Source organism: Notolepis coatsorum (genome assembly GCF_963971535.1).
Source record: "Notolepis coatsorum genome assembly, chromosome: 16".
In the NCBI taxonomy this organism is placed as follows: Eukaryota; Metazoa; Chordata; class Actinopteri; order Aulopiformes; family Paralepididae; genus Notolepis; species Notolepis coatsorum.
This window is the reverse complement of record NC_140180.1, coordinates 72781519-72807100: the sequence shown is the minus strand read 5'-3', so window position 1 is coordinate 72807100 and position 25582 is coordinate 72781519. Positions and strand designations below refer to the sequence as shown.

The 25582-nt window shown below is 45.6% G+C and overlaps 1 protein-coding gene across 1 annotated transcript in view; it reads left to right on the top strand.

The window, feature by feature from the left end:
• The window catches only part of tenm1 (teneurin transmembrane protein 1), a gene marked incomplete at both ends in the record, with an annotated part of 448413 nt that overhangs the window by 407397 nt on the left and 15434 nt on the right, over window positions 1-25582 (top strand). The window contains 3 exon segments of the mRNA XM_084332087.1: window positions 6188-6481; window positions 18749-18993; window positions 23994-24136. Of these exon segments, the coding sequence (XP_084188213.1) occupies window positions 6188-6481; window positions 18749-18993; window positions 23994-24136 (682 nt within the window).

Genomic DNA, 25582 nt, shown 5'->3' with positions numbered 1-25582 from the left:
CTGTCTCAGCCGGGGTGCAGCCATGTTTGGCCAGGTTCTAAAGACAATGGAGACGCTTCACCGTGTGCCAGACAGGCCACAGCACGGATGAACCCTGGCTAGTGGAGACAAGGCAATATTACTCTTATGCCAGCCTCACAGTGCTGCCCTCGACAGCTTTAGTTAGACTAATAGATTGTTTTTCTGCCCAAATAGGAGAGGGCGTCTCCTTCAACATGGGAAAATGAATGTTCTGTTAAACTGGCTCAGTCTGCGGTTCACACAGGCTATTTTCCTTCAGCCAGGTCTTCTAATATCAATGTCTCTCTCCGATGAGGCGGGCTGTGGAATTTAAAGCAACGGTTTCAAAAAGGAAAAAAATCAGTCTAGCTTAGCATTGCTGCTCAGGGGGCATAACAAAATTGCGTCATCTGGTTATTTAGTGTTAGCAATGTGGCTCTTAAAATGTGGTTAGCGAGACATATAATCCTCCCATAAAACACATGACCTCTTTACCTCTCGCCCCAAATGCAGTATAAATGAAAAGATTACGGGGAAACTGGAAAGACATTAATTCATTCACTCTTTATTTAATCTCAAAGGATCATTGAGAGCAGGCTCTCATTTACAATGACGTTGATAAATAAATAATAAAATATATGATATATATATATATAGAAAGTCAATCAATTAAATATTTAAAGAAATTAAAAACAACTGCAGACTGTGGTGAAATGGTTGGCTAAGATTGAAAACTGACCAATGGATACTAATTCATTGAGTTTTAAAGTTAATTGCAAAGTTCCTTGTTGTCTGGGGCACATGAGCTAAAAGCAGATTTTCCTAATTCAGTGCAAACTCTGGGAACCTTAACCCTGTGAAGCCCAAATCAAATTGACATTAGCAACTTCAGAGGCCAGAACGTGGGACCTATAAACACATTTACTATTCAATATCATTGTGAGGCTGAACAACAGGACCCATTGACTATGTAAATGTGCTTAAATAAGAAATAAACATTTACAGACTTTTTATTAAATAGCTAAAAGCTAAAAGTGAGGTCACAGAGGTCTAATAGTCAAAGGATTTGTCAACTAGTCGATTAGTTGAATTAAGTTATAACTAGCCAGCTAGAGGAGCAGACACACATAGACAAACATACATGCATACTACTACTACATAAGACTACAGTATGTGTATGCATGCACATGGACACACACACACACACACACCTATAAACATTAAGTGCTTTGAGAAGCTAGGGCTACATCTGTTCCTCCCTCCCCATCAACCTGGACCCCCTGCAATTTGCATACCGCCCCAACAGGTCCACGGAGGACGCCATAGCCCATGTGCTGCACACAGCAGCATCACACCTGGACAAGAGGCAGGGGAACTATGTGAGAATGCTATTCATCGACTACAGCTCAGCATTCAATACCATAGTCCCCTCCAAACTCATAGCCAAGCTCAGGGACCTGGGCTTGAACTATGACCTCTGCCAGTGGGTCTTGGACTTCCTGACGGGCAGACCCCAGGTGGTGAGAGCAGGCAACTGCACCTCCTCATCCATCACCCTCAACATAGGGGCCCCACAGGGCTGTGTTCTGAGTCCCCTCCTCTACTCCCTGTACACACATGACTGTGTGGCTCAGCGGAGCAACAACACAATCATCAAATTTGCTGACGACACAGTAGTGGTGGGCCTGATCTCTGCAAACGACGAGAGGGCCTACCTGGAAGAGGTCAAGGTCCTGGCGGGATGGTGCCAGGAGAACAGACTCTCCCTGAACGTTAGCAAAACAAAGGAGATGATTGTGGGCTTTAGGAGGTCGGGGGTCAGGGACTACAGCCCCCTCAGCATCGACGGGGCACCGGTTGAGAGAGTGAACAGTTTTAAGTACCTCGGAGCCCACATATCCGAGGACTTGACATGGACCACACACATTGACAGTGTTGTGAAGAAGGCACGACAACGCCTCTACTTCCTCAGGCGCCTAAGGAAGTTCCAAGTCAGTCAGAAGATCCTTAAGAACTTCTACTCATGTACAATAGAGAGCATCCTGACTGGCAACATCACCTCCTGGTTTGGGAATAGCACTGCACAAGACCGAAGCAGACTACAAAGAGTGACACGTTCAGCGGAACGCACAATTGGAGGGGGGCTTCCCACCCTCCAGAACATTTACAACAAGCGGTGCAGTGGTAAGGCTAAGAGAATCATCAAGGACTCCAGCCACCCGAACAACTGCCTCTTTGAACTGCTGCGGTCAGGCAAGCGATACCGGAGTCTCAAGGCGAGCACAGAAAGACTCAGAAGAAGCTTCTATCCCCAGGCCATCAGGCTGCTCAACGAACAATAAACACTATGCAACAACCATCAAATGCACACAGCACACACATCCACACGCACACACTCACTTTAAACAAACAACACACTGCAGCACCCACTCTCCACACTTTAGATCACCTAAACACACTTTATATTTATTGGTAAAGGATTTGCACTACAACTCGTACACCTTACTGTAAATTGTACCTAAATTGTACCTCATCCCATTTCTGCTTTGCACTATATAGTATTGTATATTAGTACATTGCATAGTATATTGTATATTGTATGGTAACTCAGTTACTTCTATTCTGCATCAAACATTGTACATATGTCTATACTGAACACTGTGACCTCTATCTTTACTTCTTTTTACATGCTACTTTATTTTATTTCATACTTATCTTGTCTAGCACAGTCTCTGGAGCGTAACAGTAAGAAGCATTTTGTATAAAAGTATTCTGTACTTCTGTATGACAACTATTAAAGAAACTTGAAACTATGCACATACACATTATTATATATTGCCATGAATCAGGGAACAGACACACATACGCAACACATGTAAAATTACTGTAATGTAATGTAATTATTGTGATTATTGCATGATTGATGATGTACGGACCACTTTTAAGTAGAAAAGCCCAACCAGGGACAGGGGCTGCAGATTATCCTTGGTTAGAAATCCCACATGCAATACATCTGTATCTTGTTATTGTAACTTGTTACAGTGTTTTCTTTTGCATTATCCCTGACAAATGAACTAATAAGTAAATAAATAAAACAAACCGTTAATTGTGTTTCGCACCAGCGATGGGACACCAGTTATCAAATCACCTACTCGACTAGTCAAATACTACTTAAATTAACATATATTAATATGGTGCTGGTTGGTCCATTGAAGTATCAGTATAGACCAGTCAACACAACCTCTTTGCAACCCCCCCCCCCCGTCATCCAGCTTATATGACTAAATAAATGTGTGAATAATATGTGAAATATCACAGAACTTTCTGCCTCCAGATACAGGTTTGTCACAATATACATTTCATACACGTGTCACACTGGTTATTTTAATTGAGTACTCAAGTACACATTATTTTTACAGGCATGTGTTAGAGTACTCAACTACTAAATCACTCCAAACTCCTGTCCCTATTTTACACATGCACTCATGCAGGACCTCTTTGAATTGAGTGCTTACCAGGAACATTATTGTCATGTTTAAAGGTGCTATGGATAACATTCAGCCACTAGATGTCGCACTAGAGGACCAGCATGACATTTTATCCAATCAGGTGCATTCCATGAAACATGTAAACAACAACATTCATTGGACCCAACAATGTTTTTAAAATGATAAATTCATTAATCAATAACTCTAACGCCAATCCAATCAATCATCAGTTACTTTCAACACAGATAATATTACACAAAATATATAATACACAATATCATAATTTCCACCTAATACTTTACATACATTGTATATTCAAGCAATTTTTTTTGAATACTTGCAAATCAAGGCTGCCTAATGCATGGTGGAACGAAGCCAGTACCAGTGCCCTGCCAAAACACCATGGATATTTTAGCCAGTACCAGTGCCCTGCCAAAACACCATGGTTATTTTAGCCTGTACCAGTGCCCTGCCAAAACACCATGGTTATTTTAGCATGTACCAGTGCCCTGCCAAAACATATTACACTTCGGCTCAGTTCATCAAATGCAATTGTGGTAATAGTTGTACAATCTGTCTTCATACCCCGCGCCCTGGACCACAAACAACATTCAAACGTCATGTATGTGTCCTACTTGGGCACTTCTATCTATCTATCTACATCTATTTTGAACCCATACAAATCATAAAACTAGAGAAACAACAGCAGGCCCCACGTAAGGATGTAAACATTAGATAAAAAAGCCTTAGGCTATGTGTCCAGTCCACTAAAAGCCTTTTTTTCAAGGCGGACCGCTTTGAAAAGCTAAAATATGCATGCTCAGAGCGTTTCCAGAGCGCCTCGCGACTCCCGCGGCTCCGCCACTTGCTCGATTGTGATTGGTCGGTCGAAAAAAGTTACCTTGATGAGTGCCGCTCCTCTCCAAAAGTTGAACTATTCAACTTTAGGCACTGGGAGCGCTCTGCCCAAAAACGCTAGCCGCCGAGAGCGCTAAAACGCGAGGCGCGGCGCTGGGAAAAGGCGCTGTCGCGTCTCCAGCATAGAAATGAATGACAGAAAGGAGCTGGCAACTCATAAAAAGCTGGCTGTGGACACGTCGCCTTAGACGTCATGTAGAGTTGACTTGAAAGGTCACATGACGTGGAGATAGAATGACTGTACTTTCCTCTGATTTGTACGTCAGGCGTGACAGCCCCTCCCCCTTCCTTCCTCCCGGCCGCGGAGAGTCGGTGCACCCCTCCCCCTTCCTTCCTCCCGGCCGCGGAGAGTCGGTGCACCCCTCCCCCTTCCTTCCTCCCGGCCGCGGAGAGTCGGTGCACCCCTCCCCCTTCCTTCCTCCTGGCCGCGGAGAGTCGGTGCACCCCTCCCCCTTCCTTCCTCCTGGCCGCGGAGAGTCGGTGCACCCCTCCCCCTTCCTTCCTCCTGGCCGCGGAGAGTCGGTGCACCCCTCCCCCTTCCTTCCTCCTGGCCGCGGAGAGTCGGTGCACCCCTCCCCCTTCCTTCCTCCTGGCCGCGGAGAGTCGATGCACCCCTCCCCCTTCCTTCCTCCTGGCCGCGGAGAGTCGGTGCACCCCTCCCCCTTCCTTCCTCCTGGCCGCGGAGAGTCGGTGCACCCCTCCCCCTTCCTTCCTCCCGGCCGCGGAGAGTCGGTGCACCCCTCCCCCTTCCTTCCTCCTGGCCGCGGAGAGTCGGTGCACCCCTCCCCCTTCCTTCCTCCTGGCCGCGGAGAGTCGGTGCACCCCTCCCCCTTCCTTCCTCCCGGCCGCGGAGAGTCGGTGCACCCCTCCCCCTTCCTTCCTCCTGGCCGCGGAGAGTCGGTGCACCGCCGCACAGACAGGATATCTCACCAGATAGGACGGCTCATCCCCTGCATACTAATTCGCCTGACTATAGCCAGACGCTAAAGCCTTTCAGTGTTTCATAAGGTTATCCCGTGTTAATAACACAAAGAGCAGGTAATGCCACTGAATGTTTGCAACGGATTCACCCTGAAGTATTGAAACCCCTGCAGGCCTTTGTTAGACTCCCACGTAATTGTCAAACAGTTAAATTCAAAAGGGCTAAATGTCTCTGCATCCTGCCTTTTCGAGTTGACATTGACATGCTGCTATTGAGGAAGGTGTGTAAAATAAATACATACATTAACATTTAAATGAGACATTTGTGTAAAAAAAATTACTGTCAAATAAACAACTTGTTGAAAGTATTTACTTGCACATACTGTTTCTAACAGGGTCTCATTCCTGGCACATTTGTACATGTTCTACTTTATCCATTCATTTATTTCTGTATAGAATAATCGAATTGAATCGAGATAATGGCCAAAATATGAGATTTTGTCATGCATCGAATCTCCGCGCCTAAATAATCAGAATGGGATCTAATAATAATAATAATAAAACTTTATTTGTATAGCACCTTTCATACAGAAACTGCAGCTCAAAGTGCTTCACAACAGAAAAAAGACAGGCATAAAATCACAGTTTTTCACATTAGGATCTAACATCCCAACAGGCCACCTTGTTTATGGTTTGATTCAGTTTTAAAAATAGACAATAATAAAAAGAGTAAGATAGAATAGACAATAGTGCAAATAGTGCAATAGTGCAGTGCAATAAGTAGTAGAATAGAATAGACATGAAATGAGCACATACATGTTTGTTTCGGATGGCATGGTCACTGTTCCCCTCCCACACAGGCCCACAACAGGAACTTGCTGTCCATAGACTTTGACCAGAACACCAGGGTGGGGAAGATCTACGACGACCACCGTAAGTTCACCCTCCACATCCAGTACGACCGGCTGGGTCGGCCCGTGGTCTGGTCCCCCAGCAGCAAGTACACAGAGGTCAACGTCAGCTACTCGGGGGAAGGCCTGCTGTCGGCCATCCACCGCGGGGAGTGGTCGGAGAGGCTGGAGTATGACGGCGACAGGGTGGTCTCGAGGGCCTGGGTCAACGGCAAGATCTGGAGCTACACCTATGTGGACCGGGTACGTGGCTTCTAGCGGGCGTGGTTGGATAAAGCGTGTGATGTTCATCGCTGGTGTGTGGATGTTGTGTAGTTTGTTGTTGGTGTGTGGTGTCAGTTTTTGATGGATTGTTTCAATTATTTCATTATATTTTGTTGCTTGGGTACTAAGACGTCACCGGCTTCTGTTTTTTTCTTTTGTCTGCCTTGAGGTTCTGAGACTAAATCTGAGACTGCAACCAGACGAGAAAAAAAAAGTGCAGGCTGAAAGTTAAAAATAAAAATGTGTGTGTGCGACAGGTGGGAGGGCGGGGGGTAAAGAGAGAAAAATCTCTGCCTCCAAACGTACTGAAGTAAAATAGATAAATATTATCCTCAAATACATTTAAACCCTTCCAGAAGATGTATATCTAAAGTATCATGTTTTATGTTGTGTGTGTCAAGATATTCCCATAATTACACTACCATAATATCGTGATATTACAATCAGTTTCATGGTTTCAATTGGATTATGGTATTATTTAAGTACAAAATCGGCACCATAGTGATGCATAACTTTTACCATGGAAGCATTGTGATAAAGTATTTATAAAATGGCCAGTACCATGGTAAAACTACTGTGATACCTTTGTGTTTCTACCTGTTTTGTCTTATTCCATTCTATTGAATTCTTTTGTGATTATTAGCGTTGCAAGGTATGCCCATTTTTTATTATCTCCACCAGACGGCCGACTTGGATGAAATGTTGCACACAGGCTGACAGCAGGCCTCAACCTGAAGTCTGAAATATCTTTAAAATCAGTCAATGACTTGATGACTGAATTGGGCAAACATAGACCAATGAAAGCAGATCTCCTATTCACTATTCTTATTACACTATTACAAAATATTACACCATTACACACTATTACACTATTAAACCCTATTACACTATTACACACCTTTACACTATTAAAGACTATTACACGATTACACACTATTACACGATTACACACTATTACACTATTAAACCCTATTACACTATTACACACCTTTACACTATTAAAGACTATTACACGATTACACACTATTACACGATTACACACTATTACACTATTAAACACTGAACCTATTACACTATTACACACTATTACACTATTAAACACTATGACACTATCACACTCTATTAAACATGATTACTCTATAACAAACCTATTGCACTATTACGTGTAACTATTACACGTTAGGCCCCACAGCTGTCCTTGGTAGGCTAGTGACTTGTCCTTGGTAGGCTAGTGACTTGTCCTTGGCATTCTAGTGACTTGTCCTTGGCATTCTAAATCAAATAAAATTTATTTGTAAGGCCCGACAACACACGTTAATGTCCCCATGGGCCGGACACGTCTTCTTTAAACAAGTCAAGAAGAAACATCAAAATCAAGAACAAAACAAAAACACTGGAAGTCCAAAAAATGTAAAATAAATTAAATAAATTAATGCAACACTCCCAGACATACCCCACGCAAAGGAAAAAAATGCACCACAGACAATGTGGAGGAGAGAAACCTTAGAAGGGCCGTTCAAGGGGGATCTCCCTTCTTAGATGTCGGTGATAGTAGTGTTGCAATAAAACAGGCGACACAGTTGGTAAGCATGTACACATACGTGTAATGAAACACAAATAAGTGCATGCAATAGCAACTGAACATTTTGAAATATTGAAAATAGAGCTTGTTGTGAAGGATCAGATTAAACCGAATATATATATTTATTTATGGATATATATTTAATAGTATTTGTATATCGTTTGATATCCCTTGTATATTCCTTGTACATATACACTGAATATCCCTTTAGTCTACTAACAGCCCATAATAGTTTCATTCTCTCATTGGACAAGAACTTGGCGCCAGCAGCCAAGCCCCTTGGTTCAAGTTCAATCGTGCCGACGAACATGTCGTTACTAGCCCGGTTCCGCGTAGGAATACGTCTGGCGAAATACGAATGGTACTATTTGTTCACAGCGCATATATATATGGTGCAAGTAAAGTAGAACTTTCCTTTAGTCCCTTAGCCCTTAGTTCTTTACCGTCCAACCTAGTGGCAAGACGTTAAGCCTCACCCACGATACACGTGTGGTGCAGTATGGTCAACTTGGCCTCAGAATGGCATTGAGACATCGTGTGGATTAATAGTTGAATTGTCATAGTTTGGCACTATACCGTCGAGTGGGACGTATTTCTATTAAGTTAATAATAGTCTATTATGTATGGTGCATCGTTCGGTTAGAGTTATACAGTGAGTAGTACCCCCATCGTTTCCTCGCGTTATCTAGAGTCTTAACCAGGCTGGGCAGACCACGTGTGGTGCTTTCATCCGAGGAGTTCTGGGCTAGGACGAGTGGACCTGCACATTGGATTACCTTACCCGGACGACGGCGAGCCCTACACGGCTTGGATTATCTACTTGCTTTGGGTGCTTTGATTTATGCCATGGATAACAGCCAACACTGGTGAGTGTTGGAACTACCCCCCGAGAGGAGTCCAGGTGAGACGGCGCTCTACCCCGAGTGAGGTCGCCTCACGTCTCTTCGTTGTGGACCGGCAGCTACCGTCTACAAGAGGGCCCAACTGTATTCATCTGTGGACCAAGGTTCTGTGGGCACCGTGTTCAGCACTCTGAATTCTCCCAAGAAATCGTTGGCCAGATGGGATATCGCCGGCGGTTCTCCTAACCCCCCCCCTACTGACTTACAACCAGCAGGACCCCCCTTTAGTATATCCAGCTATAATCATTAAGTACCATCGCTATAGTTCCCTAAAGAACCAGGTTGTATACTTGCTTCCTGCGTAACCAGAGATTGGACATTCAATGTTGATTTGCCTACGAATACTCATTTGCCTTACAAGTGCATTCAAATCATAAATGTCATTAAGTGAACGTTGTATATACCCTTTGCTATATATTAAATATTCGACTTATACATTTGTGTGGACTTGGTTTCATGGTGGGAAAGTGTTCATCATATCTATATCATGTACTGTGTGGCCAGTAGTTAAAGTACATAAAGCGGTAGTGGTTTAATGATACCATACTTATCAATACAGTCAGGGAATTGTACCCCTCAGTTACAATTGGTCCTTCGAGCCGGAGGGTAACTAGTGTAATATTAATATAGTGTTATTAATATTGAAATGGCCTATGATGAACACTCCACGAAACGGTCCTCCTAACGTAGAACGCCCGCGGCGCAGACGACAGACACCTCAGTACTTAGAGGATTACGCTGTCAGTCAACTACCTAGCCTTCGACAAACGGTAAACGTGGTAAAAGTAGAAAGTAAAATTATGTCTGACCTTAACGACCAGGTTACCCCGACCACAGAGGCCCTAGTGGGTTCTAATGTAACTGACCAAGCTCACAGTGGGGACCAGGAGGGAGCTGACATGCCTTTACCCCCCGCCAATACCGAAGAAGTAGTCCCCGACCAGCCCCGGGAGGAAGACAACCCTACAGAGAGAGAACTCTGCACGGAACAAGATGAGGAGAGCGCCGAGGAGATAGAGCTCCAGGACTCCCCAACGAGTACAGCCAGGAGCGGCTCACCTCTACAACCGTCTTCCCCCAGCGAAGCGGAGAGGATGCTATCACAGGCGTTCCTCGTCAGCCTGACAGCCTCTACCGAACGCGATCGACTCCAGGGTGAACGCGATCGACTTCAGGGTGAACGCGATCGACTCCAGACACAGCAACGGAGCGAAGAAGAGCGCATACGCCTGGAGATGAGACGCCTTCAGACGGAAGAGAATATGGCAAGAGACCGAGCAGACACCCAGCGTGCCGCTGCCGGTGCCCAAAGAGAAACAGAGCGCGACCTCGCTCTCATCCAGCGCGAAACCGAGCGCGACAGACTACAGGGCGAGCGCGACAGACTACAAGCCGAGCGCGACAAGTTACAAGCGCAGCTAATGGAGCAGCTGATCACCAAGGCAACACCCTCTCCCTCCGCCAGGGGTTCAAGGAACTCGTCGAGACAACAGTCAAGGGCAGCATCCCCTAACCGAGCAAGCGACCCTGAACTTGACCAACAGACCAAGCCTATACCCCCCGCAGACCCCCTTCCCCGACCGGTCCAAGCGAGACCCAGCTACAAGGAAGGAGCGGCATACACTGCGGAGAAGCTAAATAAACGACTACAGGATCTAGAGGACCTGATAGAAGAAGAAGAGGGAGAGGAGGAGAACCAAGCCCGACGACAGCACAGTACTCCACCGGACCAGGAGGTCCAGTACAGCCCAGGCTATACCCCCGCGGCGCTGCGCTACAGACCCCCGACTATTCACGGGTGAGCATGACGCACAACCAGCCCCGAGGAACAGCACCTGGACCAGCGGGCCATGGTACCCTGCCGGTACCAGCCCACAGAGAGGCGCAAGAGGAGACTCGCCTAGGAGGCCTCTCTCCCAACGCTCGCCGATGTATCAGCCATCCACGGCGTCATACATTGGCACACCGACGTTTCCAGACTTCACCTATGAGAATCGAGCACAGTACACGGAGCTCCGGATGTGCTTAGAGACAATGATGGTGGATGTCGCTGATGAACGCCACAAGTATGCAATATTACTGAAGCACCTGAAAGTACCCCGAGCGCACAATATAGCGCTAGCCTATGCCACCTCTACGACCCCATACACCGCGGCTCTAGCAGCGCTGGACCAGAGATATGGACGTATATGGGATTACGTAATCCAAGAGATAAGGCATATTGACCGCCTACCCCCAGCAACAGACAATCGCTCATTAGACGACCTGTCTATAAAAGTGCAGTCCCTGGTAGGGATGCTGGGAGCGCAACGAGAAAGGGGTATGCACGAGCTATACGCCAACTCTAACGTCGAGAGGATTTTGGAGAAGCTGCCACCCGCCGGACAAGAGCGCTTCGGGCGGCGGAGAGACCACCGTGATCCTAACGGTCCCGAACCATCCCTCCTCGATCTAGCCGGCTTCCTGGCGGGGGAGGTCAGCAGCCTGCGACTGGATGCGTTCGTGCGGAGCGCACCAGGCTCCAGAGAGGGACCCAGGAGAATAAACGATGGAAGAAGATCGGTGACTGTCATGCACCAATCAGAATCAGTACCGAGCAGTAAGAACCACAGTACCCCCTAGAGAAAAGAGAAGTGGAAGATGGTGTGCCCGTACTGCGAGAAGGAACACTGGCTGTCACAATGTGACCTGTTCACAAAGATGAATGCAGAAGAAGTGAGTCAATGGATAAAGTCCAACAGGCGCTGTTACCGATGTGCGCGCAGTCACATGGCAGCCGAGTGCCGCCTAAAGAAGAGGTGCAGTCGGTGTGACGGAGCCCACCTAGATGTCCTACACGACAGTAACAGAAGAAAGCCTGCACCTGCACCATCGAGCAGCACAAAGGCAAGTGTCATGTACATTGACCCCGCCAGCAGCAGCGGCGCCCAAGTGCTCTTAAAGGTAGTCCGTGTAACATTGAGCTACCAAGATAAAGTCATGGACACTTACGCCGTCCTTGATGACGGGTCAGAGAAGACCCTTCTGCTCGCGTCCGCTGCGGCCCAGCTGGGACTGCGGGGGAGCGAGAACCAAATGACAATTCGGACAATAAGAAGAGATTTAAAGACGATAAAAGGCGAGAATGTCTCCTTCACTATCGCAGCAAGCGGGCAGCCAGAGCGACGGTATAGGATTACAAATGCTTTCACCAGCCAAGAAATAGGACTATCACAGTACACCTACCCCATCGCCAAACTGATGGATAAATATGTGCACCTGCGTCAACTACCTATCCCGCTCATAGACGGCGCCACCCCGACCCTGCTGATAGGCTCCGACCATGCAGACCTCATAGTCCCGATAGACCGGGTCCATACAGGACCCAGAGGCTGTCCTGCAGCAGTCGAGACCCGCCTAGGATGGACACTACAAGGCCCCCTCGCTAAATCTCTCAACCGAACAGCAGCCACTAGCTGCCTCCACTCCAGAGTGACAGAAGAAGACACCACTCTCCTGCAGCATGTCGAGAGGCTATGGACACTAGAGACAATGCCCTTTAAGAACGAAAAGAAAGACATTCGTTCTAAAGAAGACATTTACGCCATAAACCTCCTCGAGCAAGGGACAAAGAGAGTCACAGTCGGCGGAGTGATGAGATACGCAACTCCACTCCTGAGGCGAGAGGGAATGCCCACCTTTCACGCAAAGAAAGACGCTACGGAGCGGTATCTATTGAACACAGAGCGGCGCCTAGCCAAAGACCCCGCTCAAGAGAGTGTGTACCGCGCTGAGATTGAGAAGCTAATCACAGCGGGACACGTGACAAAGATTGACATTAAAGAGGCCGATCAGACGACCGAATCATGGTACGTGCCGCACCACAAGGTCCACCACAACGGCAAGGATCGCATTGTGTTTAACTGCAGCTACCAGATCGGATCCCAAAATCTGAATAAAGAGCTCTTGCCCGGCCCCACACTCGGCCCCTCTCTACTAGGCGTGCTACTACGCTTCCGCCAGGACAAGGTGGCTATCAGCGGGGATATCAAAGGGATGTTCCTGCAGGTGAGACTAGTGGAGGAGGACAAGCCCCTGCTGCGGTTCCTATGGAGAGAGAGGATCGGAGATGAGCACCCCGCCATCTATCAATGGGAAGTCCTCCCTTTCGGAACTACATGCAGCCCGTGCTGTGCTACATTTGCACTACAGAAACACGTCGCAGAGGACCCAGCAGCAGATGAAGAGGTCCGACACAGTGTGAAGAACAGTTTCTACATGGACAACTGTTTACAAAGCGTTTCGACTCAAGAAGAAGCCGAGGCTCTCCTACTCAAGCTACGCGCCTCTCTGATCAAAGGCGGCTTTGATCTCAGGCAGTGGGCCAGCAGCGACCCGCACGTATTGCGCAGCCTCTCCCCCGCGGACAAGGCTGCCAGCAGCGAGACCTGGATGGCGACAATCCCAGGAGAAGCCCAAGAAATGACACTAGGACTAGTCTGGCGCTTCAAAACAGACTCGCTCCACTATAGACACAAACCCCTGACCACAGAGCAGGGAAGGTCGACGGCGATACCGACCACCAGACGGAGTGTGTACAGAACACTCGCCAGACAATATGACCCGTTGGGATGTATTCTACCTTACACCACCAGGGCAAAGATGATTGTACGAGCACTATGGGACAAGGACCAGGGCTGGGACGACCCAATACCCGCACCCCTTGCCTCCACATGGAGAGAGTGGGAGACGGAACTCCGCTCACTCCCAGGCGTCAATATACGCCGCAGCTACTTCCCACCCACAGTGAGGCCAGAGACATGCAAGATGGATCTACACGTCTTCAGCGACGCCGCCGAAGTAGCCTATGGATCAGTGGCCAACTTGCGTGCCCAAGTGAAGGGAGGAGAGATACACACCGCCTTCATCCTGGCTCGCTCAAGAATAGCCCCACGAAAGCAACAATCTATCCCGCGTCTAGAGCTCTGCGCAGCCCTAGCAGGAGCGCATCTAGCCACGTTAATCCAACGTGAACTCACCATTCCGGTGCACAGAACAATCTTGTGGTCAGATTCCACGACAGTACTCACATGGATCAAGTCTGATTCATGCAGATACAAGGTCTTCGTGGGAGTCAGAGTCACAGAGATTCAAGAGTTAACAGAAGCAGCGAGCTGGCGGTATGTGGACACCAAACACAACCCAGCTGACGTCATCACCCGGGGAATGTCCCTAGATGACCTCACCCGTCACAACATCTAAAGTGACGGACCAGAGTTCCTCAAGCTCCCGGAAGGAGAGTGGCCTACGCCCACCCCACGGGAGGCGAGTAAAGAGGAGGCTGAGAACAAGAAACCTATGTTCTGTGGACTGAGCACAGTCGCCTCCACAGACCCCAACATAGATGATTACCTCACCCTACAGAGTGCGCAACTAAAGACATTTCTGTGGCACCACCCAGAGATTCAGCCCACTGCCGACATTTCAGCAGCTGACTACGAAGAAGCAGAACTTCTTCTACTACAACGAGCCCAGAGAGACTCGTTCCCCGACGAGCTAGACTGTCTACAGGGAGGAAAGCCCGTCCCATCAGACAGCAGATTGCTCCACCTGGCACCCGAGAGCGACGCCCATAATCTCATCAGAGTGGGTGGTCGTCTGCGGAGGGCCCCCAATCTACCGGATGACGTTAAGTACCCGATAGTCTTGAACAGCCGACACAAGGTCACAGAGCTGATCATAAAGAAATACGACGAGGATGTGCATCACGCAGGAGCAGAGAGAGTCTTCGCGGAGATCAGACGTCGCTATTGGATACTTCAAGGGAGAGAAGCAGTGCGACGCTTCCAGCGAACCTGTCTAGACTGCCGAAAGTGGCGCGCGCAGCCCAGCATACCCCGGATGGCTGACCTACCCCCCTGTCGCCTCCGACTCGGCGACAAGCCATTCCACTCCACAGGCATGGACTGTTTTGGCCCGTTGTATATAAAGAAAGGAAGAGGAACCGAGAAGCGGTGGGGTATTGTATTCAAATGCATGACCACCAGAGCGATACATATCGAACTCCTTCCAACCATGAGCACAGACTCATTCCTTATGGCCTTCCGAAGATTCACATCATGGAAAGGAAAACCGTCTACGTTGTTGTCTGATCACGGGACAAACTTCAAAGGCGGAGAAAGAGAGCTGAGAGAGAGCTTCCAAGCTATGGGCCCAGAACTTAAGACCCACCTCGCTCCATCCCAGATTGACTTCCAGTTTAATCCCCCGAACGCACCCCACTTCGGTGGAACCTGGGAACGAGAAGTACGTTCTATAAAGACAGCCCTGTACGCCGTGCTTGGGGCCCAGACTGTAGCGGAAGAAGTCCTAATGACAGTCCTCACGGAGATCGAGGGAGTATTGAACTCCAAGCCCCTCGGCTACGTCTCCAGTGATATAGCAGATGTCGACCCAGTCACCCCCAACACACTCTTGATGGGGTGGCTGGACCCCGCGCTACCCCAGACAATGTACAGGCCTGAAGAAGCGAACGGCCGAAGAATGTGGAGGTACAGTCAAGTACTAGCTGACAAGTTTTGGAACAGCTTTCTACTCCACTACCTACCGTCTCTACAGACCCGCCAGAAGTGGGTAAAAGAGAGAGACAATTTGACAGAAGGAACAGTCGTCATGATTATCGACCAGTCACTACCCAGAGCTATGTGGCCGGCTGGCCGCGTAAGCAAAGTGATCACCGGTGCCGATGGCAAGGTCCGAGCAGCTGAGGTGCTCGTCCAAGGGCGAACTTACACACGACCCGTGGCGAGGCTAATAGAACTGCCCAGACTCCCAGACACTATCGATGACGACCATGACCCCACGACTTTGTGAGTTGACTGACCCTTACAGCGGACCTTGAGTGGTAGACAGTGCGGTTAATCTGTCTCTGCTTAGCTAATTAGGTGGGACTAATTAGGGGGCGGCTGTTGTGAAGGATCAGATTAAACCGAATATATATATTTATTTATGGATATATATTTAATAGTATTTGTATATCGTTTGATATCCCTTGTATATTCCTTGTACATATACACTGAATATCCCTTTAGTCTACTAACAGCCCATAATAGTTTCATTCTCTCATTGGACAAGAACTTGGCGCCAGCAGCCAAGCCCCTTGGTTCAAGTTCAATCGTGCCGACGAACATGTCGTTACTAGCCCGGTTCCGCGTAGGAATACGTCTGGCGAAATACGAATGGTACTATTTGTTCACAGCGCATATATATATGGCGCAAGTAAAGTAGAACTTTCCTTTAGTCCCTTAGCCCTTAGTTCTTAGTTAGTGTGGTGCAGTATGGTCAACTTGGCCTCAGAATGGCATTGAGACATCGTGTGGATTAATAGTTGAATTGTCATAGTTTGGCACTATACCGTCGAGTGGGACGTATTTCTATTAAGTTAATAATAGTCTATTATGTATGGTGCATCGTTCGGTTAGAGTTATACAGTGAGTAGTACCCCCATCGTTTCCTCGCGTTATCTAGAGTCTTAACCAGGCTGGGCAGACCACGTGTGGTGCTTTCATCCGAGGAGTTCTGGGCTAGGACGAGTGGACCTGCACATTGGATTACCTTACCCGGACGACGGCGAGCCCTACGCGGCTTGGATTATCTACTTGCTTTGGGTGCTTTGATTTATGCCATGGATAACAGCCAACACTGGTGAGTGTTGGAACTACCCCCCGAGAGGAGTCCAGGTGAGACGGCGCTCTACCCCGAGTGAGGTCGCCTCACGTCTCTTCGTTGTGGACCGGCAGCTACCGTCTACAAGAGGGCCCAACTGTATTCATCTGTGGACCAAGGTTCTGTGGGCACCGTGTTCAGCACTCTGAATTCTCCCAAGAAATCGTTGGCCAGATGGGATATCGCCGGCGGTTCTCCTAACCCCCCCCCCCCCCTACTGACTTACAACCAGCAGGACCCCCCTTTAGTATATCCAGCTATAATCATTAAGTACCATCGCTATAGTTCCCTAAAGAACCAGGTTGTATACTTGCTTCCTGCGTAACCAGAGATTGGACATTCAATGTTGATTTGCCTACGAATACTCATTTGCCTTACAAGTGCATTCAAATCATAAATGTCATTAAGTGAACGTTGTATATACCCTTTGCTATATATTAAATATTCGACTTATACATTTGTGTGGACTTGGTTTCATGGTGGGAAAGTGTTCATCATATCTATATCATGTACTGTGTGGCCAGTAGTTAAAGTACATAAAGCGGTAGTGGTTTAATGATACCATACTTATCAATACAGTCAGGGAATTGTACCCCTCAGTTATAGAGCTGATGGCGGATCCATTTGAGGTATGGGGCGGCGTAGAGAGGGTTGCATCCTCCCGGTCATCATCACGGGACGTCCACCATTCCGGTAATCACCACAAGACAGCCACTCACAGGGAGACGAGACAGGTGTTAGACAGTTTGCGTGATTGTGACCACATTCTAGTGACTTGTCCTTGGCAGGCTAGTGACAGCTGCATCTCTGAATCCAGTCAGCTGCATCTCTGAACCCAACCAGTTTGCTGTTTGATGGACTAGTTTTACAGTAGTTTATGTGACAGCAGCACGCAGACATTGAGCTTCTTGAACCCCCTGTGACCCAGCTGTGTTTTACATCCACCCGCCACTTCAGTGACTCTGCAATAAGCTCCCTTAAGGTTGATTGATACCAAGGGCATGCAACACTTTTGACAACCATCGCACGACAGAAATGACATATTTGACAGGACAAAAAGTGTCGCTCAACACTTTTCCTTCATGTCGCAGGAGTTTTGTGATGTGGTCACGGACACAGTTCTATGTTGTCACACATATGTCAACCTTGAAACCACTTTGGTTTTGGCTGTAGCAAAAATGTTTATACATGGAGGGAAGAGGGAAGATTGGCAGAGCAAATAATAAACACACACAGTCGGCTGCTTGGAATTTTGTTACCATAGAGACCTTCGACAGAACATAAATGATAAACATTGAGCAACACTTTCATTTCTGTCCAGAGACGGCTGTCAAAACTGTCAAGCGCCCTGAGCATAGATCATCTTTAAATGCCGTTTTTATGTCTTGTTGTTGTTTTTTTATTTTTATTTTTTACATTTTACATACTTGTGTAAGCCTATCTGTAAGGTAGCACACACACAATTGCTAGCAGGGCAGCACATTCCGGGAGGTCTTTGACTAAATGTACTGTTGCATTTTTGTTTTCATTTTAATTTTAATTTTAGACACACAAAATAGTCACATTCTGCTTGGCCTTTTCTACTCAAAGAAAACGAAATGAAAACAAAAATAATACTAAATCAACTGAAGTTAAATTGTAATTTTCATTTAATTTCAAACCTTTATTTAAACTTGAAAGGCAACTGTGGTTTCCCTCATTTAAAGTTTACAGTCATTTACAGAGTTAAGCAAAAAAAAAAAAATCTGATTGGGCAGTCAAGAGTTTCGGTTTCAAATTGTGGACTACCTAACGTAAACACTAGTGTTTTCTTTTGGAAACAACTTGCGTATGCTAAAGGCACATCAATCTCAATGAAAACCACAAACTGCAAGAAAGTACTTGTGACTGATATACATCCTGAAAAGGCTGCAAGAGACGACATGGAACGTATGTGTACATGCCATACATCCTTCATTCATTGGGGGGGACATAATATGTATTACCAACTATGTTAGCATGGTAGCTCCAACGAGCACCCATTCTTGTTCTAACCATGATGTGTCGGTGTGCTTGCAGTCCATCATGTTGCTGCTGCACAGCCAACGACGCTACGTGTTCGAATATGACCAGACTGACCGCCTGGTCGCCGTGACGATGCCCAGCATGGTGAGACACGGCCTGCAATCGCTGCTCTCTGTCGGCTACTACAGGAACATATACACGCCCCCGGATAGCCAGGCCTCCTACCTGCAGGACTACAGCCTCGACGGCAGGCTGCTCAGGTCCCAGTACCTGGGGACGGGGCGCAGCATCGTATACAGGTAGGAAGAGAAACACTGTTCGTCTCAGGGGTGGGTGGGGGGGGACTGCCTGGTCTGGGTGATACAGCCATGTGGTACAGAGTTAAGTAGTCACAGATTATTAAATTAGATAAAAAATGTATTGTCATTATATAGGATTATATATAAGTACAGTACAATGGAAAGAAGTATGGCATCCAACCAGAGTGCAAAGGTAACTTACAATGTACACATGATAACTGGGTATAAAATATATAAATTAGTATTCTGAGTAGTAAAGTGTTAATCAGATGTATATACAGAATTGTAGTATTAATATGTACAGTGATACAGGTATAAAGACAATAATGGTAGTAGTCATACTGGCCAGCAGCGTAACTAATAAGAGTAGGTAAAGGATATGTACAGACAGAATAATATACGGTATGTACAGCATTATTGTCCATGCTATCATACAGAGTTATGGTATATAGGTGTATAAGTATGTATATAGAATAATTATATACGGGTAAATTCAGACAGATTTGGATATATATAATACGGTACATATAAATATATATAGGGTATACAGCATTATTGTACATGCTATCATACATAGTTATATGGGTAGACTATAGTATGAGGTAGGTAGTTATGATTATTATGATTACAGTGTAGGGCAGTTGTAGACAGTGAAAGCAGTGGGTAGGTATAATACAGTATAGGCAGCAACAACAGTATACCTGTATGTAGCAAGATTACAGTAATCTGCACTCGAAGGATGTGTTGAAATAACTCAGGATGTGTTGTAACTAAACACAGAGAGATGTGCTAGAAATGACACAGGGTGTGTTGTAACTTAACATAGATGTGTTGGAAATGACACAGGATGTGTTGTAACTAAACAGAGATGTGTTACAAATTACTAGGGCTGTCCCCGACTAAGGATTATTGGTCAAAAACAATATATATAATAATTGTAATTTTTTTTTTAACTTTATTTAAAAAAAAAATTTGTATCATTCCATTTGGGCTGTGGGGGGTGCTTAATGTCTGAAGGAGTCGACTGAAGCAGGGGCGGAGCTAGGGGGTGGCTACCTGGGCTCAAGCCCCGGATGTATTCTGAAAAGCCCCGAATCTATTTAAAAAAAAATAAAAAAAAAATAATTTTTTTTTTTTTTTTTTTTTTTTTTTTTTTTACAATTCATCATTGTTACATGAAAATATGTTTGCACCAGATTTAGCAGAAGCTCATTTCCATCTGTGGTCTATCCAGCTGCTAACTGTATTTGAGTGAGTTAAGTCTTGGTGTTATGGTAGACTCAGACCTAAGCTTTAAATCACAATCAACAAGTTGACAAAAACCTAATTCTTCCACCTTAGAAACACAGCTAAAGTACGGCCATTTATAAATCAAAAGGATGCTGAAAACCAGATCCATGCCTTTATCTCAAGCCAACTCGACTACTGTAATGCACTCCTTACCGGCCTCCCGAAAAAATACGATGATAACTATTTTATTGCAATGCACTATTGCATTATTTTATTCTATTTTACTAACTATTTTATTGCACTGCACTATTTTACTTTGTATCAGTGAATCATAGACGCCTGGCCATAAGAGCATTCGGAGCATCTCTGCTCTCCCACTATTGAACTTGGGGGAGCAAAGGTATGATCTTGCTCCACCACTTTTTGATTATATGAAAAATATGATATATCCCCCCAATATATAAATCTAACCATAACTACTTTATGGTTAACTGAGTTTTATAGTGAAAAGAGCAGCTTTATTGGTCAAGATTGAAGGCTCTATATTGCAGGAAATTGCACGTACAGGTTCATTAAATTAAAAAAAAAATTGTCGTGGAGGGGGTCATGCCGGACCTCCTCCATAACCACCCCTGCCTGCCAAAAAAAAAAAGGGGGGGCCCATCTGGGCTATGCCCCGGATCTCCTACAATCCTAAATCCGCCCCTGGACTGAAGGCTTCTTGTCCTCTGCAAAAGCATGCAATTGGTCCACTGATGGATACATCTTGATATTTGTCTAGTCTAGTGTGTTTATTAGATGGGTGAAATCCTCTTTCAGTGCCTCTGTGCCTGTTTTCGTAGGCAGTTAGCCTCTGGTATGCGTGCCATTAGCGTTAGCCACGCTTCTAGGCCTCTTTTCTTTTGGAAAGAATGATACAAAAAAATAATAATACTTATAATTATAAAAAAAAAAAATTACTAAGAGGTTGGCCAGTCGACTACGGCTCCTTTCGACCGATTAGTCGACTAATCGACTAATAGGGGTCAGCCCTACAAATTACACAGGATGTGTTGTAACTAAACAGAGATGTGTTAGAAATGACACCGTCTGGCTTCAAATTGTGTCACTAACACACATTGCGTTGGTTTCCGACACACCCACATGTTGTATTAGTGCAGCACATCCTTTTTAAAGTGAGATTTCATTGTAATCCATTGCATATGCTGAAATAAACAACTACGGTAATCAGATTACAATATATGTTCATACAATATAATAATTGGTTATTGCTTGCTGGAATTACCTCCAAACATGCTTCCAACATAAAGCCTGTTGACTGAGATTATGTAAGGGATAATGTATTCCTTACACAGAGTTTAGAATACCGAGGCTCCTCGCCGAGGTGTTCTAAACGTCAGTGAAGGTCAATTATTTTGTGACAATGACCGACTATAGCTATACATTATCCCGCTTATTACATGGCTAACTTACTAACAATATACCTAATTCATTTTACACCATCGACAAGACGAGATCAAATGCAGACGCAGTTGTTCTGTGGCTCTGTCAGCCCAAATAAAGTGATTATTATTATCGCCGGCAGCCGGCAGGTGTGTCTGATTGCACTGATGCAGTGTGTGTCAGTGGGCTTGATTGCTCCAGCTGCGAAAAGCAATAATCACCGGTGATTATTGCGCGTTGCCTATGGCAGCGGTCAGTTATCGAAAAATAATTCACCGCTGTCAGGGGCTATTGACCAATCACAATTAAGCATTTCGGCGAATGTGAAAACGCCATGTAATAAAGACACTTATTACATGGCGTTTTCACATTCGCCGAAATGTGAAACACACACACACATTGACCTAATTGACCTTCACTGACGTTTAGAAGACGTTTAGAGACGTTTATTCTAAACTCCGTGTCGGTCAATTATTTTGCGACAATGACCTCGTAGCTATACATTATCCCTTACTTACATCACAGATGAAGATAATTATCTGATCAGATGTTGTGACATGTATTTGAAGTTTGAACGCTTGCCCTGAAGAAGCGTAGAACTCTGTGTAGCAGTAGTGCCTGCCGCGTGCCACCTAAGTGGCTTTCTACACGGCTCTCCGACACTGAGACACAGGCAGAAATGATTATTGAAGAGGTGGCAAGATGGTACAAGCCAGAGCAGATGGAACATTGTCACGACAGGTGAAGCTCCCCTCGGTGTGTGTGAGGATGGCAGATTTAACCTGTGCTCACTGATTACATCAATGTGCAACAGGTGCGCAGCCACACCTGCTCCCAGATCTGATTAGCTTGACCCAGAGCAGGTGTGGCTTCTCAAACCAGCCAGCCCCACACCACAGGCAATTTTTTTATGTTTTGGACGGCCCCATGTATTTACAGTTGTAATGTTGTCAATCCATATCACTTGGAGTGTGACTGTCTGTGATATATCACCGGAAAGTATTCCAAAGAGTGGGAAAAAAACAAGGGAATGATATGTATATATATATGTACAATACAATTTTGATATGTTTTTGTATAATTGTAAAGGTGCTATAGATTCAGCCACTAGATTTCGCACTAGAGCACCAGCATGTGATTTATCCAACCAGGTGCATTCCACGTGGGGGAATTTGAAGTAGGGAGGGGATAATACATGTCTGCAACATTTAAACCACAACATTAATTTTAGATTTTTAGATGATAGATTCATTAATAATTATTTGGAGGGGGAAAGCAATAATTTTATTCTGCACCTTTCTAAAAACCTATGTTGATGTTTTTTCTTTCATCTACATAAAATGTTATCTATATTCTATAGCACCTTTAATGTGGTTTGTAATGTGTTTTCAAGGGATAAACTGGTTGAAAAGAAAGTACTCCACCTCTACTGTCTTTAACTATGAATAAACAAAACACTCTAAATTAACATCTCTCGATACTAAAGTACTCAACCTCTACTGTCTTTAACTATGAATAAACAAAACACTCTAAATTAACATGTCTCGATACTAAAGTACTCAACCTCTACTGTCTTTAACTATGAACAAACAAAACACTCTAAATTAACATCTCTCGATACTAAAGTACTCAACCTCTACTGTCTTTAACTATGAACAAACAAAACACTCTAAATTAACATCTCTCGATACTAAAGTACTCAACCTCTACTGTCTTTAACTATGAACAAACAAAACACTCTAACTTAACATCTCTCGATACTAAAGTACTCAACCTCTACTGTCTTTAACTATGAACAAACAAAACACTCTAACTTAACATCTCTCGATAATAAAGTACTCAACCTCTACTGTCTTTAACTATGAACAAACAAAACACTCTAACCTTAACATCTCTCGATACTAAAGTACTCAACCTCTACTGTCTTTAACTATGAACAAACAAAACACTCTAACTTAACATCTCTCGATACTAAAGTACTCAACCTCTAATGTCTTTAACTATCTAATGAACACGACACTCTAACTTAACATCTCTAGATAATAAAGTACTCGAACCTCTACTGTCTTTAACTATGAACAAACAAAACACTCTAACTTAACATCTCTCGATAATAAAGTACTCAACCTCTACTGTCTTTAACTATCTAATGAACACGACACTCTAACTTAACATCTCTAGATAATAAAGTACTCAACCTCTACTGTCTTTAACTATGAATGAAGACAATAGTCACAATATGGTTATTCATCTGAGGTGCCCAATTAAACCGTTCAATTTGGTGAAATCCACGGTGATCAGATCTGTCTTGCCGGTTGTGTCACCAGATACACCGCGGCGGCGCGGCTGATGGAGGTGGTGTACGACTCCACCCTCGTCACCTTCACCTACGACGAGGCCTCCGGCACCGTCAAGACCATCCACCTCACCCACAACGGCTTCATCAGCTCCATACGCTACAGACAGACAGGTACGCACACACACACACACACACACACACACACACACACACACACACACACACACACAATATTTACATTACGGTTTTTGTTTAAATTGATTACATCAAAATATCTACAGTAGTGGGCATACTAATCTCAACACAATTTGCAGAACAAACCAAAACATCTGCTCCGTGGGAAGACTGCACAATCACACCTTAGCCTGGAACAAGCCAGATGTCAGCACAGTGACTGAGTTTACGACACTCTGGTCGTGAGCCAGCAGTGTGCTATGGGTCTGATGCAGCCACAGCTCACGCTGTGAATAGATGTTGCTATATCTATCTGATAGGGTGGAAGAAGCTGTGGTCGACCACACATTGTGTACATAGAAGACCATCTTGTACACCACACACACACACTCACACACACACACAGACACACACACACACACACACACACACACACACACACACACACACATACACACACACACACACACACACACACACACACACACACACACACACACACACACACACACACACACACACACACACACACACACACACACACACTCACACACACACACACACACACACAGTCACATGCAACCATGCGAGTGTGGGTAGGGGAGACATGGTACATGGTACACACACACATGAGTAACTAACACGTTTAGGCATTTTTGGAGCGTATGTGTTTGTCCGTGTGTATGTGTGTGTGTGTGTGTCTGTGTGATTGTGTGTGTGGGTGTGAGTGTGCATGTGCATGTGTGCGTGACTGACAGTGAGTTATAATGCTCTCCCACTGTGTACAGACAATCACAAACCAATTAATCTGACAATCATATCATATACGATATGAAAAATTAATTAGAAGCACAGTAGCCTTCATAACTGTGGGACGGGGCGAGTGTTAGCTGCTGGTCCTCAGTTGATGAAGCTGCAGATAGACTGGACGGCCTGCCGCGGTTAATACACCTCAGTGACTCCCTCACGCTCACAAGTCCTTCAGACTGGCTCACATCCCTTTCACTGGCTCACTTCACTGGGTGCCGTGATTGGTTCATCACAGTCAGGTGCTGCTAATCTGGCGTGTGTGTGTGAAAGAGAGAGAGAGGGGGGGGGGGGGGGTTGCTTGTGTGTGTGTGTGTGTGTGGTGTGTGTGTGTGTGTGTGTGTGTGTGTGTGTGTGTGGTGTGTGTGTGTGTGTGTGTGTGTGTGTGTGTGTGTGTGTGTGTGTGTGTGTGCGTGCGTGTGTGTGTGTGTGTGTGTGTGTTTGTTATCACTTTGCCCTCACTGTGAATGGACTCTCACCTTGCTTTAACTGATCTCATTTCAGCAGAACAAACAGAGCCTCAGAGAGGAGAGATAGCAGTAATGGTCCCCCAAGAAGAGGGAGAGATGAGTTGAGACAAAAAGAGTGAGAGACAGAGACAGAGAGAGGGACAGATACAGGGAGACAGAGACAGAC